The sequence below is a fragment of the Aspergillus candidus genome (genome assembly GCF_002847045.1).
Source record: "Aspergillus candidus strain CBS 102.13 unplaced genomic scaffold BDW47scaffold_67, whole genome shotgun sequence".
Classification (NCBI taxonomy): domain Eukaryota; kingdom Fungi; phylum Ascomycota; class Eurotiomycetes; order Eurotiales; family Aspergillaceae; genus Aspergillus; species Aspergillus candidus.
This window is the reverse complement of record NW_020194072.1, coordinates 45,694-59,865: the sequence shown is the minus strand read 5'-3', so window position 1 is coordinate 59,865 and position 14,172 is coordinate 45,694. Positions and strand designations below refer to the sequence as shown.

Genomic DNA, 14,172 nt, shown 5'->3' with positions numbered 1-14,172 from the left:
CAGTGACATGGGACAAGTTGGGCGTGGCCAAGACACTTGTCCCATGGTTAAATTTGCCCGAGCAGTATGCTAATGACTCACCCGCTTGCCGTTCCTTGGGATGTTGATCTCGTGGATCTCATGCTTGTAGGGCTGGAGGAGTCGTTACGCCTATGGTCTGTGCGCCCTCATTTAATTTAGAGCGAAGAAAGTGACCAAAAGAGTCACTTAATAGACTTACGTGATGCATGTCAAAATCCGTGGATAAGAAGTATCTCACCCTGTGATTCCTGATTATATAGAGGCCAAAATCAAAAGACTCATACCCTGTTTCACTCGGCACCGCAGGCCGGTGCACATAAAGGCATCGAGCATATTAATTATTTACTAAATAGTTTCAATCCAGCTCCCCGCTTGCCTCCCATACATTACGTTGATTTCCATTAGTCTCCGGCGACAGGCTAATAGTACACCGGGTTCTCTGGGTCCGTAAGGTCGAAGACAACGGTGGAGTGCGGCTTTGCACCACCGCGGTTGGCGAACTCCTTCTGGAAGTCGATGGTGCGGTTGAAGCTCATGCTGCCGTCCTCGTTAAGGTCAATGTAAAGGGCCTTGAAATCAGCCGGGGTATTGATGATGCCGATATCGCCCGTCTGGACGAAGTAGTCGGTGACGACAAGGTGCTTCTGGTCGGGAGTGACCTTAACATAGTGGGGTCCGATGGTAGGTTGGTCCTCATCGGGGTCGTCTAGGCGCTTAACGTTCGACAAGTCGCTGATGTCGAGAGCGGCAATGTGGTTGCCGGTGGTGAGGGTAAGGTAGAAGAAGCGACCGTCCTGGGTGATATCCGTACTGGGGGATGGTCAGTACTGGCAGGTTACCAATGCGGACTGGCAGTGGTACTTACTAGATGGCTGTGGTATCGCGGGCCTTGTCCCCCAGGTCGTAGAGCATCTCGGCCACACCTGGGTTACCGTTCTCATCTTTGCGATGAGGGTAGATGATCCACACCTGGCCGAGATGGACCGCGGTCGCCAGGGCCGCCGATTCCTTGTTGCCGGGGATGAACTTGACGTCTTGGATACCGCCGCCCTATTGAAATCCAACGTTAATTGCTGACCCGAAATAGGGAATTGAAGAGTGACCTAACTTACGTTCGGGATTCGGATGGTATTTGTAATCTTCATGGTGTCCAGGTCCCAAAGACGCAATGTGTGTGCACGACGAATTCGGGGGCTGGGCTTCAGAATACTGATGGGCTCCACAAAGTCCGACGTCAGGATGAGCTTCTTTTCCCAATCGATGGTCAGCCCGTGCGGGGAAAACTGTTCATCCAAGATGTTCAAGATTCCTGGGACGTCCTCGGGCCACTCGTGGATGATATTGAACTCCTCGTCGGTCTCGACAAGACGACCAGGTGCAGTACCCAGGGCTGAACCCATGTAGGTGATGTAGAAACCCCCCTCGGGTTTTGCACGGATCTCGTCGGCAATAGAGGACAGGAGGGCGCGGTTGCTCTTCTTGAACTTGGGGCGATAGGGGTTGGAGGTATCGAAGTAGAACGCGGTGTCTTGGGTCTTCAGCAGGGATAGCAATCCACCACCGACCAGGGTCTTGCCATCCAAGGAGGGACCAAGGTGGTGAGGATCGTTGCCACTGGTGGGAACATCGGTGACATAAATCAGCTCTCCGAAGGTATCCTACAAAGAATTAGATGGGCCATTAATCGGCGAGTGTTAGGGATATCATACATCGTCCAAGCTGTAGGTGGCAAGGAAGTCCTTATGCTTCTTGTCTCCAGCACCGGTCCAGAAGTAACCAATCTTCTTGGGCTTGATATCACTTGGGGTGAAGGGGGGGCTGTCCTCAGCAGGGGTTGGGACCTGCAAAATAGGCAGAGGGGGAACCACGTTGTTCAACACTTCGGTCACCCCGGGTATGCTGGGGATCAAAGGAGGAAGGGAAAGGCAAGCACCAATGGACACCGTAGAGGCTAAGTAAATGAGAAAAGACCGCATGATGTCGGAAGTGGATGTTAGACCTCACTGTCTCAATGAATGAGCGGATTTGAGAGAATTTCTGGACCTATATATGCACTTTTCAGGCCCCCCTAGCGATCTCATCATCGCGCCTCATTTCCGATATCGACGCATCCTGTCGAAGTCCTGTCCACCACGAACACACTCGGCGTCATGAAAGATATGCGACAAAGCACGCAATACAAAACTATGTCAATCGACAGCAGGGAAGGGAGATTGGTATAAGACGTCTTCGATCTGCGTGATTGCAAATCCCCCCTCAAAAACCACGCCAGAAACCGACCACTGGGTTACTGGAATAGGCATGCCTCCAGCTGACTCTCGAACAGAGCCCTTCTAGCTGATATATTTGGCTAGAGATGGTGTCATCGTATCCAAGACAGCAGAACTAGGAGCAAAATCTCAATCCACCACATGGACAGACCGAACTCGATAGTGTCTTGATCGTCGACTGATGACCCAGTATACCAGTCAACGCAGGGATGTCGGATTGCTGACACTTGGCAGACTCCAACTGATGTCCAGCTCCGGCGACCTGACCTAGATAATTTAGTCGTTGTTTATTGGTTTGGCAACGAGTTTATCACAACTAAAGGTACAACGCATGGATTCATCGCACATGGGAATAGCCTCGCGTCGGAGTCGACCTTCCCAATCCCACCACGGGGAACCAGAGAGATAGCCTCTACCAAAGCTTCGCCCAGGATTTAGGGCCTGCGCGAACTGATCGACACATGGCCAGGAGCGGGCTGGTGGACTCGAAAGTCCACCATCCCTGTGCTTGGCCTGCTACTCTAACAAGGCTTGCCTATGCAATACGGACCCTACGGGACTCCCACGGCCAATAAAAATGACATCAGGGCCGAAAGTCGCCGCAGGGGCCTTCTTGCTTCTGCAGGATTATTTCCAGATTGACTCAAACTATCCGTAAGGGGCAATCCAGGAAATCCGCACTGTGGGTGCGATGCGATTTCTACAATATGCCAAGCATTTCGTCATCCACCCCATCGCGTCCACTCACCAGAACCCCTCATCGCTCAATTCTAGAATTTCACGTCGCAAGCGAAGTAAACGGTTGATCTTTTCTCAAGATATTGATATGATTTGATCCAGAAGTCCCAATTTGGCATCATTGACAAGATTGAATGGCGTGATTTGGGACGTTCCCGAATGGGGGTGCGAATGGCGATGCTCATCCCCGCTGGGTCGTGTAGATCGCGATCAACATCAATAAAAAGTCACCATTTTCAGGGTCAATGTTGTGATTCCTCATTTTCGAGATCCCGAACAGCGACCCCTCGCGATGGAATGGCAAATATATACCAGGCTGTTAGCGCTCTCTCATGCCAATCCAAGTCCTAGTCGTCTACATTGTTGGGAGATATCTTGGTCATCATCATGAAGGCTAGTCAATTATTTGGACTTTCGCTTTTTGCGACACTCTCTGTGGCCTCACCGGCAGTTGGGAAGCGTTCGGGCTTCAAGGATGGCCAGCCCATCAACGGCGAAGGCAAAGGAGCTCCCATTTATGGTAAGAAGAATTCCCTCCATGCTTTACGATCACGACTAACGCGACGGTGTCTTCAGGCGGCACCAACAAGCCTCTTGACCTGCAAAACCCTGCCAACCTGGGCCAGGAGAGCACAGATGACGGCTGGGTACCCAACTTGAAGTGGAGTTTCTCTGACTCCAAGGCGCGCATTTTCCCGGGAGGCTGGAGCCGGGAACAAATTGTTCAGGACCTGCCCCAGAGCCATGATATCTCAGGAGCACAGCAACATCTGTCTAAGGGTGCTATCCGTGAGCTGCACTGGCACCGCGTGGTAAGTATTTCTCATGAGACAAGCCAAACGGGAAATTATCGCTGACTATGATAAACAGGCTGAATGGGGTTTTGTGTACAAGGGCTCCGTTCTGCTGACTGGTGTGGACGAGAACGGTCAATTCACCACCGAGCAGTTGAATTACGGTGATATCTGGTATTTCCCCAAGGGTGTGGCACATAATGTGCAGGGTATCGAAGACGAGAACGAGTACCTGCTGGCGTTCGATGACGGTGACTTCGAGAAAGTTGGGTATGTCGCTCCACTACCTCTTGAGTTTACACGAGACTAACAATAAACCCACAGCACCACCTTCATGGTTGACGATTGGATCAAGCACACCCCCAAGGATATCCTCGCCAAGAACTTCGGTGTCGATGCGTCCGTGTTCGACAAGGTGCCCTCCAAGGACCCCTACATCCTCAACGGCACCGTCAGCGAGGAGCTGGACGACGCGCCCCAGGGCACTCTCAAGGGCGCCAGCTCCTACGTGTACCACACGTACGACCACGACCCCGAGCCTGTCCCGGGCCAGGGTGGCACATTCCGCAAGATCGACTCGACCAACTTCCCCATCTCCAAGACCCTCGCCGCTGCCGTTGTGGAGTTGGAGCCCAAGGGCCTTCGCGAGCTGCACTGGCACCCTAACGTATGATTTTCGTCCTTCAGTTCCCGCCTATTCATAAAGCGAATGCTGACCAAGATCAGGCCGAGGAATGGCTGTACTTCCACCAGGGTACAGCCCGCGCTACCGTCTTCCTGGGCGACTCCAAGGCGCGTACTTTCGATTTCCGCGCAGGAGATACCGGCGTCTTCCCTGATAACAGTGGTGAGTAAATTTAATCAACTACCACTTCTCGAATCAATACTAATGTAACCAGGCCACTACATTGAGAACACTTCCGAGACGGAGAAACTTATCTGGATCGAAATATACAAGAGCGACCGTGTGGCGGACATTTCACTCGCCCAGTGGCTGGCGCTGACCCCCGCCGACACCGTCGCCAACACCCTCAAGGTCGATATCGAGGTGGTCAAGCAGATCAAGAAGGAGAAGCAGCTTCTGGTCAAGGGTTGATTTTGCTCGATCGTACGGGCGATATCTCCATTCTCGTCGCTGTAATTCATTTTATAATAGCGGGCAGTTGCTCCGCTGCCCATAATTGCACTAATTTACTGTAATTCGGTCACTTAGCAGCGGTAAATGAGAAGAAATGAGGCCAGAACAAGATAGCACGAACTACCCTTAATATCTGGGGCCTATCGCTCCTACCGGCACTAGGTAGATGGTACACGCTGGCTTCGACAATAATATTACCTTTGATGGCTAATATCCAACGACTAACCTGTTGTGACTCGAACTTTCCTTGGTGGCTCTTGCTCTAAGCGCACCGATCTACCCAACCGGCTTGGACTGTTGATACTTCGACGTATTCAAAATCATACTGCTAGCATAGATGTACTCATGTGGTCGTTGACGGTTCTCATCAAGACTACATTCCCCTTCCATCCGGCAGGACGGCGCACGAGCCGGCGTTCCAACATATCCCATATATGGTTTTTAAGCACAGATCGGGCCCTTTTGCGAAATGGGGAAGTGAATTTTCATTGCGCGTGGCTGGTACCAAGAGTCCTGAACGCCTGAAGAAGATCACCCTTGAGGTCATCCCAATCCTCCAGTCCCACGCTGATTCTTAATAGACTCCGATCAACCCGCGAGTCTGACAAGGCGCGCCACTCAATAAGCGATTCCACACCCCCTAGACTGGTTGCATGCTGGAAGAAATGAAGCCGACTGGGTAGGTTCCGGGCCAGCTCCTCCCCCCGCAGGATGATGGAAAACACTGGGCCGAAACCATTCGGCATCTGTCGTTTTAACCACGGTTCGTCCTGTAAGCTGGCGTGGTAGATGGTCTGCACGATATCTTGCACCGCCTTCTTCTCACTCCCTGGCGCTGGGTTTGCTGCTTCCAAACCAGCCTGAAGCCACGCAACCAGCTTCTCAGCACTCTGGCTGGCGCGTTGGACACGCAAATCTAGCGTACGCAGACTGCGCACGCCCAGCCATCCCTCCATATTGCCAATGACGTTGCCCAGCGCCAGGCGGTCCTCAAACAGCTGCTTCAGCCAGTCCGCGCGCTTGGTTACTAGGACTCCGCACAGCAAATCGGAATGGCCTCCGAAGTACTTAGACCCGGAGTGCATGACGAGATCCGCGCCCCACTGGAACGGTTCCTGCAAGCCGGGCGGGCCAAACGTGCTGTCGACCATGAGATACGCGCCGCGACTGTGGGCCTTGGCGGCGTATTCTTCGATACTGAACGCGGTCCCAAATGGGTTAACGGGCGTCTCCAGCAGAATAACATCCCCCTCGCTTAGCTCCTCCGCCGGACAGTCGAGGGCCAGCTTCTTCAAGCCTGACAGACGGGACAGCACACCGATGACCTCGTGGCTGCCATGGTACCCGTCTCCCACTGACACACGTCGTGGATTCAGCAGCACCAAGGCCGCATGAAGGGCAGCTAGGCCAGATGCGTAGCTGACGGCATGTCCATTGAGCAGCGAGGAGAGGATGCGCTCGAAGCGGGTGGCGTTGGGGGCAAACTCGCGAGCGTAGACATAATTTTTTCCGTCAAATTCATCCTAAAATTTTCGTCAAGTTCTATCCCTGTGACGATTGGAAGAGGCATTTACCTACCACTGGGTCTTCACTGGGGACCAATTGATCGGGGTGGCTAGGAAAGCGAAAGGTGGTGGATAAATGGATTGGGGGTGCCACGTCGGTGACGAGATTGAGGGGGTCGTCGGCGTGTAAAGCCCTGGTCGCGGGATGGGAGTCATTCGAGGGAGCCATGTTGCAGGGAGGATGATTGTTAAAGAGGATTGTTCGTCGAACATACAACAAGGGTATAAATATGCTGGGCGTTCTCCACTTTCCGAAAGTTGCTGAATAGTGGATACAGGGTGGTGATCTGGCCAACCCTAATTCAGCACGCGTCTCCACTCCCGTCAACTGCCGCATCTGGTATGGCATCCTCTTTGATTCCATGGGCCTCGACTACAGAATCTATTAACCACGAATCTAATAACAAGAAGGTACCTTCAAAAGATGTTTAAGAAGTGTAATGGGCGGTTTTACAGCTCAGTGTATGTAGTGAGCGTTCGCTTTGACAATAAGTCGTCCCGATTTTGAGTGACTATCACAGCCATGTACGCGCACTGAATTCGCCCAGGCCAAGCGGCGACTCCACAGCTACATTAATAAGGGTGGGAGCAGCATGAGTCTCTCAAGATATGTTGAGGTATAGAACAAGGCTTCGGGGAGGAGAGACCATGTCCCCCATACCATAAATGAAATTATCATCATATTAATTCAATTCTTCTCTATATATGCTACAATATTCTAGTTCATCTGAGTCATCGTACTGTCCTCGGCGATCCCCACCAATCACAGGACCAAAAGATCCTTAAGATAATCAATAACACTTATTTAAGAAGGAGAATGTGCCCCTCTTTCTCCAACTGTATCATACGACAGTTGAACCCCCGCCATCATGTATCTCCGTGCAGTCCACGCTGAGGGCTGCATACCCGTCCTCCAACAACTTATCCGGGACAATCCCCTCGGCATCCTCACCACAGCCATCAAATCCTCATCACACCCGCTGATCCAGTCCAGCCATATCCCCTTCGTGCTTGACGTACCAGATAACAGCGATGGAACCCCGTCCAACGGTATCCTCCGTGGTCATATCGCCAAGCAAAACCCTCAAGCCAGAGTCTTAATGGAGGCCCTCGCCGCACAGCACGCGCAAGGGCATCCCAGCCTAGACCTGCCTGACGAAGTGCTCGTGCTCTTTAACGGGCCTCACCACCACTACGTGACGCCCAAATTCTACACCGAGACCAAGCCTGCGACGGGGAAGGTCGTGCCGACGTGGAACTACTCCGCCGTGCAAGCATACGGCAAGATCCGCGTATTCTGCGACTCCAAGTCCGAAAAGACCGGATCCTTCCTGCAGCGCCAGGTCACCGATCTTACGCAGCAGTCTGAGTCCCGCATCATGGGGTATACCGGCGGGGAGGCCCCGACGCCGTGGGCGGTGTCCGATTCGCCAACGAGCTACGTGGACCTGCTGAAGAAGAACATCATCGGGATCGAGATCACAATCGATCGACTGCAGGGAAAATTCAAGATGAGTCAGGAGATGGGTCCAGGGGATCGCGAGGGTGTCATCGGTGGGTTTTCTCATTTGGGGACCGAGACGGGGGATGGCATTGCGCAAAGTGTAAAAGAGCGAGGGGAGAAGAAGGATCAGAAGGCTTCATAGATAGAAGTATCTCGTAACGTCCTGTCTCATTGCTTGGTATCTAGTGCATATATCGTTCAAAGTGTCTCACATTGTTGTTTTCTTCTCTCGGGATTTACGCCATTAAATATTCAACAACACCGATCATCTCTAGGGCGGGAGCAGGAATATATATTGGTACAAACTGTGTCCAAAACACACCTAAAAGACCCGCCAAACCGAGAGTCCTGCCGTGTTCTTTGATAGTGATAAACAGTAGAAAGAACTACGGACAATTTGGTGGAATTGGACACACAATTTTGGCAGTGAATCACTACCAGTGCGGCTTTCCACTTGTGCACCCAGAGACTGCATAGCTGACTCAGCAAGCACTACTATGCACATAACGACACGTGACAAGCAAAACAGGCTAGCGCGACTGATAACGATGCGTCAGTGCCTGATATTCATGTTTGATCCGAGGTCATCGTCATCTCCTGCAATATTTACATCTGCCCCTCGTCCACCACAAAACCTCGTCTATCTCTCCTGGTAACCATGCAAACTGTGATATTAAGAGTGGATAATTCCCCTCCATTCTCGTAGGCCGATTTCGTGGCTGAAATGTCCGAACCATGCTATACATGCCGCCGGCGGCGCATCCAATGTGACCGTTCCAAGGAGCCCTGCCTCAAATGTGAGAAGGCCGGGCTCGAGTGTTTCAGGGAAAGACCGTTGCGATGGGTTCGTGGAGTAGCTATCCGGGGCTCTATGCGAGGAAAGTCTTTCAAAGAGACGGCTAGGCCTCAAGTGGAGAACGCTGGCCAGGGTCCTATGCAGCTGATCGCCGATGCGGGGCCTAACCTAAACCACGGTGAGTTCCTCAATGATGTCTCGAATCTCCGCTACTCTGGTATGAGGTAGAACCTAACGGCGTACCTGTGCTCGGCAGACAAAGACCCTGATGCACTGGATAATGCTTCGGCGTATGGCCGCCCCAACACCCTGGGATTGACCATGAGTGCTTTGTCCATACCGAATCTGGATGCCACTTCCATGTACTACCTAGAATATTGTAAGTGACCTAGCTATGAGAAAATGGTAGTGGACTAATCGGGCCAGACAACGATCGCATATGCAAGGTCTTCATCGTGTATGACAGCGAGAAAAATCCATTTCGAAGTCTCATATCCCTCGCCATGGGTGACCCAGTGCTCCTCCAGACAATTCTCGCCCTGGCTGCCCGTCACCGCGCCAATACCGGACGACCCTTCTCGGAGCATCAGGCATCAGCACTTCCAGAGTCAGCTGATGCTCATCAGGCGGCTCTTCGTTTCAAACATCGCTCCATCCAAGGCCTCGCCAATGCCTTAAGCGACCCGAAAGCGTGCCAGCGAGACACAACCGTGGCAACCACGTTTCTGCTGGTATTTTTAGACCTTTTGGAATCGGGATGCGACCGTTGGAACTACCATCTGGACGGTGCGAAGACCATGATGGCCATGATGAACCCTGATGATCCAGGATCCACCATCCAGGGGATTCGCCAGTTCCTAGCTACGCAGATCCATTTGTATGCACTGTAGGTCTGTCAAGGTACATGCACCATATACTGACCATGCCAGGATTGAAACTCTGGGAACTACATTTGTGCGGCCCAAACTATTGTCCCGGTTTCTCTCGTTGAACGGATCAGGAGCCCGCCTGCGCGACATTGTTGAACAGTCATTTCTTGGCTGTCCCGGGTATCTTCTAAGTGCTATCCAATTTTTCTCGTCGCAAAGGGATATTTTTGCAGAGGAGAATGATATAACCCGTTCCTCTCCTGACCAACCTCACGAAGTTGGCTCTGTCCTGGAATCCGTGAAGAATTTTGACAGCTACCTATGGGCTACAGAATTGCCACAGGAGCCGTCAGCCCCCAGGGACATCAATGGTCTCTGCACACTTTCCCGGGCCTACCAACTGGGTGCTTGTATCTACGGGCAATGCGTACTCGACATCATCGACAAGACCACCACATCACAGCACACAACAGTAGCAGAGTTGATTAGCGTGATCGGGGCACTACGCGATGATACCGCACTGTTCAAGTGCATTCTGTGGCCGATGTTCATTGCTGGCCTTGTATGTCAGGAACAGTCGCACCGGGACTTTCTCATAGAGAGTCTCGGACGATTCTGGGATTATACCAGCTGCCTGAATGTACTCAATGCTGCACAAATTTTGCAGACATATTGGACGCAAGACACTACCGCGAGGAAGCCTTCACATTGGATATTTACCGTCGGCAGACTGGGCCGCGACTGGCTTTTGATCTGAATGGCGGCTGTATGAGTAGCATCTCACACATCGACCGTGAGAACCGCGAATAGCCAGCTGATCAGCAGCGGTCTGATCGGGCCGAACTGAGCGACATGGCGTCGCCAACAACCGGTAGTGTGCAAGGTGAACAATGACCCAAAACAAACCCTACATTAGGCATTGTGTACACCCGGATATATAACGCGGGGTGTGGCTTTTTTGCCAGCGTCTTGGCCTTGTTACGGCGTGGGCAGGCGCTTGATGCCAAGAGGAGTAGCCGGCAGTTTCCAGCCAAAACGATGGGAAGTCCTATCATACCTAGGACGAGCAGAATCCTTACTCAAGGCTCACATTGACATGGCCACACAATAAGAAATTCGACTTATGTTGAACCTCAAGCCTGCGACGAAGATTTCGTCAAAGTCCTGCACCTGGTCACGCTGCCGGAACAGGGATGTTGAAACGGAGAGGGGCCGGCAAAAGTGCATGTCAATCAAAATGAAACACATCCCGCGGCCGGCTATTGATCGACGGGGATAGGCCCACGGGTGATCTGACCGGATCTACCTCCATTACTGCCGGCTAAATTGGAGACAAACCAAGGGAGACTGAATTTATAAAAAGTCGCGAAGCATCCCCTCGTCTTCTACATCCCAACTTCTCAACCGCAACATATCTTCACTTGAAAACTACACGATGTTCAATCTCAAATCCATCCTTTTCGCGCTTTCCGTCGCTTCTGTCACCTGTGCTGCCCCAAATGGGAAGGCGCTGCTTGAACTTGTTAAGCGCCAGGCGACCGAGCCCGGTACTGGCACGAATAACGGCTATTTCTACTCCTTTTGGACCGACGGTGGTGGTGATGTGACCTATACCAACGGCGAGGGTGGCCAATACAGCGTGGAGTGGAAAGAGACCGGAAACTTCGTTGCTGGCAAAGGCTGGAACCCCGGTAGTGCTAAGTAGGATGCCTCAACCAGCATACTATGAGTCTTACTTATTGTCCGCAGGGTCATCAACTACAGCGGAACCTGGAACCCCAGCGGCAACAGCTACGTGTCAGTGTACGGATGGACAACCGACCCGCTGATCGAGTACTACATCGTCGACAGCTTCAGCACCTACGATCCGTCGACTGGCGCTGAGCAGCTCGGCACTGTGGAGAGCGACGGCGGCACGTACAAGATCTACAAGACCACTCGCGTGGATGCACCGTCCATTATAGGCACGGCCACCTTCGACCAGTACTGGTCGGTGCGCACCGAGCACCGCGTGGGTGGCACAGTCACGGTGCAGAATCACTTTGATGCGTGGTCCAAGTCGGGGCTGACACTGGGCTCGCATGACTACTTGATTCTTGCGACTGAGGGGTATCAGAGCAGTGGGTCTGCTAGCATGACTATTGAATAGTGGCCTACAGTCGACTGTTGATCTGGGAACTTTGTGTCAAACATGTTTCTCTATTGGAATCTAACGATTGGTTTGAGTATGAAATGGGGAGATTGAGAGTTGTATATACTTTGGTTACACCTAAATCGATTACAAAATCGAAGGATGAAATTGAATCTCCAATTACTCTTCCAAAATGTACTCATGCAGAGGTGTGTTGTTCCTTCCCGGAATAATGACGACCCCGAGCAATAGATTATCTCAAACATAAACAGCCATGACCAGAACTAAGTAATGCTCTCAAGATTAAATCTCTAGCAGCTAAGCTTGCCACACTTTCTGCAGCTGTCACGCACACCGTAGTCACAGCTCTTGCCACTGTTACCATTGCACTCGAAAACGTGTCCGTTAGTGCAAGCCTTGTTGATGGACTCGTCACCGCAGAACTGGCCCTGACGGCCAATGCAAGCACAGTTGCTAGGCTTGCATCCCCTCTTGTCCTACAGTGCAGCACGTTAGCGGATATTATTGGACATCGGCAAGTCCAGCGGGAGCAGGAGAGAAAGGAAAACGAACCATGAGGGAGCCCTGGGCAAGAGCCATGGGGGCAAGGGCGCAAAGAGCGAGGACGGCAGTGAACTGCTTCTTGTCAGTATGTTTGCTCTAGACAGCGGTGGAATCGCGTCTCGTACCTTCATTGTGGATGGTTGGTAAGAACTGATTTGGAAGAGTTCCGAGGAATGTTGATTTGAATTAAATGTAAGAACTTGTTCAGCAGGTAGAACATGTCTACCTTTATATAGCCGGAGACCATCTCGCCAAGAATGGACACACCGCATCAAGATGTCTCCATTAAACCCATGCCCTCAAAAAGAATAAACTCATAAACAACCAGCGGTTCTCTTTGACACGAATTCGATACGAGCCACTGGGCCCACGTCGGCGATAATACGAGATGATCGACATCTGGATATCCCAGTTGAGGGTATCTGGAGAATTAATTTCTCGGGGCCAGCTACTAGCAGGGATACACAGAATGGGCTTCCGCGCGAATGAGACCCCTAAGATCGGCTCTAGGGTCATAGAGCCCAACGGGGGCTACATGATAGCGTGAGCTGTGTTCTTGGCTACTCGCGGTTTGTATCCCGATCTGGCTACGAGGAACGGTGAGAGCGTCGGGTATAAGGCTGGAGGATGCAAGAGACAAGTGGAGGCGGCTCTGCGAGCCAATGAGTATACCACATATAGACTTTAAGTTACGGACCAGGCCAAATTGGCGGGGGTGATGGGGTCCGAAATGCAATGTTTACCTGGCTGGGATGGGCAACATCAGACACGCAAGGAGCAAACCGGCGATAACTGCTTGACTGGATGCTCAACACGAGTCGGAATTGATCGGTAGTCTAGACGTGCGTAGAGATATTCGAACGCCCCCCTCTTCCCCAAGAGGTTCTCCAGACCGATGGTCAAAGCAGACGGTCAGATCTTTCATATGTCTCGTATCAAAAAATGTGGAAAAGCCCAACAGCGCCACATATGCCACCGAAGTTTAAATAAATTAGTTGTGCTCAGCCTCAATGCTTCGCAGGACGTGGATTGACTTGCGATGAGCCCCAAAGGTATACTACCTGTATAACCCCTTTGTCGTGTAGGGACCTCGAGCTCCTATAAGGGCTTACAGTTATACCAGCTAAACTATGTCCGTCCCCTGTAATCTACACAGCGCTTTGGTACTGGATACGAGGACTATATCAGTTTGGATTCCGAGCCCCTGATTGCGAGATTTTTCCGCTGTAAATCGGTCTCTGGGAGATATTTGTCTGAGTGCTCGTGGATGTGGGTGTGGCTTCGTCCCTGAAAGACATGCTGCGAGGTTAGTCAATTCTCCAGTCAGTCCTGTAGCCTTTCAGGCATTTTCTTCTCATTTGTAGCAATTAGTCTATTCTTATTTGACAGCCGCACTCTCCCTGAAAATGTTTCTCCAGAAATGGAACACTTCTCGGTCAGCCACATATATATCATCAGCGTCTAACCTGTGACACATGACATTGGCACCTGCATTTTTTCAGACCTGATTGGATATTGAAGCTTGAAAAAAATAGAAAACAAGGCTCGTCTCATCATTCACAAGGCGCTAGACCAGGAAAAAAGGCAGAGACGATGGAGGAAAAGTCAAGCACAAGCCCAGTCCTCAGTTCCTATTCTACCGAAAAGTCTACATCTACTCTCTGACTCGTATAAGCCGCGAAGAACCCAATAAGCCGGGTATAGGTGACCTCGGATGAGGGATATTTGAACCATGCCCAGACTGCCGAGTGACCACCCGTAACCCGTGCAGCAAGGCAACAG

The 14,172-nt window shown here is 51.7% G+C and overlaps 7 protein-coding genes across 7 annotated transcripts; 4 read left to right on the top strand and 3 right to left on the bottom strand.

Moving 5' to 3' along the window:
- Positions 1–440: 440 nt before the first annotated feature.
- On the bottom strand, positions 441–1,997 carry BDW47DRAFT_129238 (uncharacterized protein; the record flags this gene model as incomplete). Its single annotated transcript, XM_024816967.1, has 4 exons — positions 441–831; positions 887–1,071; positions 1,134–1,679; positions 1,731–1,997. The coding sequence occupies 4 exons, from the start codon at positions 1,995–1,997 to the stop codon at positions 441–443; spliced, it is 1,389 nt and encodes a 462-aa protein (XP_024668251.1).
- A 1,083-nt stretch (positions 1,998–3,080) lies between these two features.
- Positions 3,081–5,181, top strand: BDW47DRAFT_112587 (putative oxalate decarboxylase). The gene is made up of 7 exons (XM_024814199.1): positions 3,081–3,549; positions 3,606–3,841; positions 3,900–4,093; positions 4,148–4,490; positions 4,550–4,670; positions 4,723–5,019; positions 5,162–5,181. The coding sequence occupies exons 1-6, from the start codon at positions 3,417–3,419 to the stop codon at positions 4,917–4,919; spliced, it is 1,224 nt and encodes a 407-aa protein (XP_024668250.1). The 5' UTR covers positions 3,081–3,416; the 3' UTR covers positions 4,920–5,019; positions 5,162–5,181.
- Positions 5,028–6,696, bottom strand: BDW47DRAFT_79754 (putative transsulfuration enzyme family protein; the record flags this gene model as incomplete). Its single annotated transcript, XM_024819881.1, has 2 exons — positions 5,028–6,484; positions 6,540–6,696. Coding segments are annotated over 2 exons (1,195 nt in total), but the record flags the coding sequence as incomplete, so codon positions are not given.
- Positions 6,697–7,396: 700 nt separating this feature from the next.
- BDW47DRAFT_112585 (FMN-binding negative transcriptional regulator) lies at positions 7,397–8,324 on the top strand. The gene has a single exon (XM_024814198.1). The coding sequence runs from the start codon at positions 7,627–7,629 to the stop codon at positions 8,170–8,172; it is 546 nt and encodes a 181-aa protein (XP_024668248.1). The 5' UTR covers positions 7,397–7,626; the 3' UTR covers positions 8,173–8,324.
- A 430-nt stretch (positions 8,325–8,754) lies between these two features.
- On the top strand, positions 8,755–10,818 carry BDW47DRAFT_134448 (Zn(II)2Cys6 transcription factor; the record flags this gene model as incomplete). The annotated part of the gene is made up of 4 exons (XM_024818084.1): positions 8,755–9,004; positions 9,083–9,205; positions 9,253–9,703; positions 9,756–10,818. The coding sequence occupies 4 exons, from the start codon at positions 8,755–8,757 to the stop codon at positions 10,450–10,452; spliced, it is 1,521 nt and encodes a 506-aa protein (XP_024668247.1). The 3' UTR covers positions 10,453–10,818.
- A 122-nt stretch (positions 10,819–10,940) lies between these two features.
- Positions 10,941–11,869, top strand: BDW47DRAFT_79740 (glycoside hydrolase family 11 protein). The gene is made up of 2 exons (XM_024819880.1): positions 10,941–11,396; positions 11,445–11,869. Exons 1-2 carry the CDS (start codon positions 11,131–11,133, stop codon positions 11,842–11,844), a joined length of 666 nt encoding a protein of 221 aa, XP_024668246.1. The 5' UTR covers positions 10,941–11,130; the 3' UTR covers positions 11,845–11,869.
- A 268-nt stretch (positions 11,870–12,137) lies between these two features.
- On the bottom strand, positions 12,138–12,521 carry BDW47DRAFT_129233 (uncharacterized protein; the record flags this gene model as incomplete). Its single annotated transcript, XM_024816966.1, has 3 exons — positions 12,138–12,323; positions 12,400–12,462; positions 12,516–12,521. The coding sequence occupies 3 exons, from the start codon at positions 12,519–12,521 to the stop codon at positions 12,138–12,140; spliced, it is 255 nt and encodes an 84-aa protein (XP_024668245.1).
- Between the last annotated feature and the right edge of the window lie 1,651 nt (positions 12,522–14,172).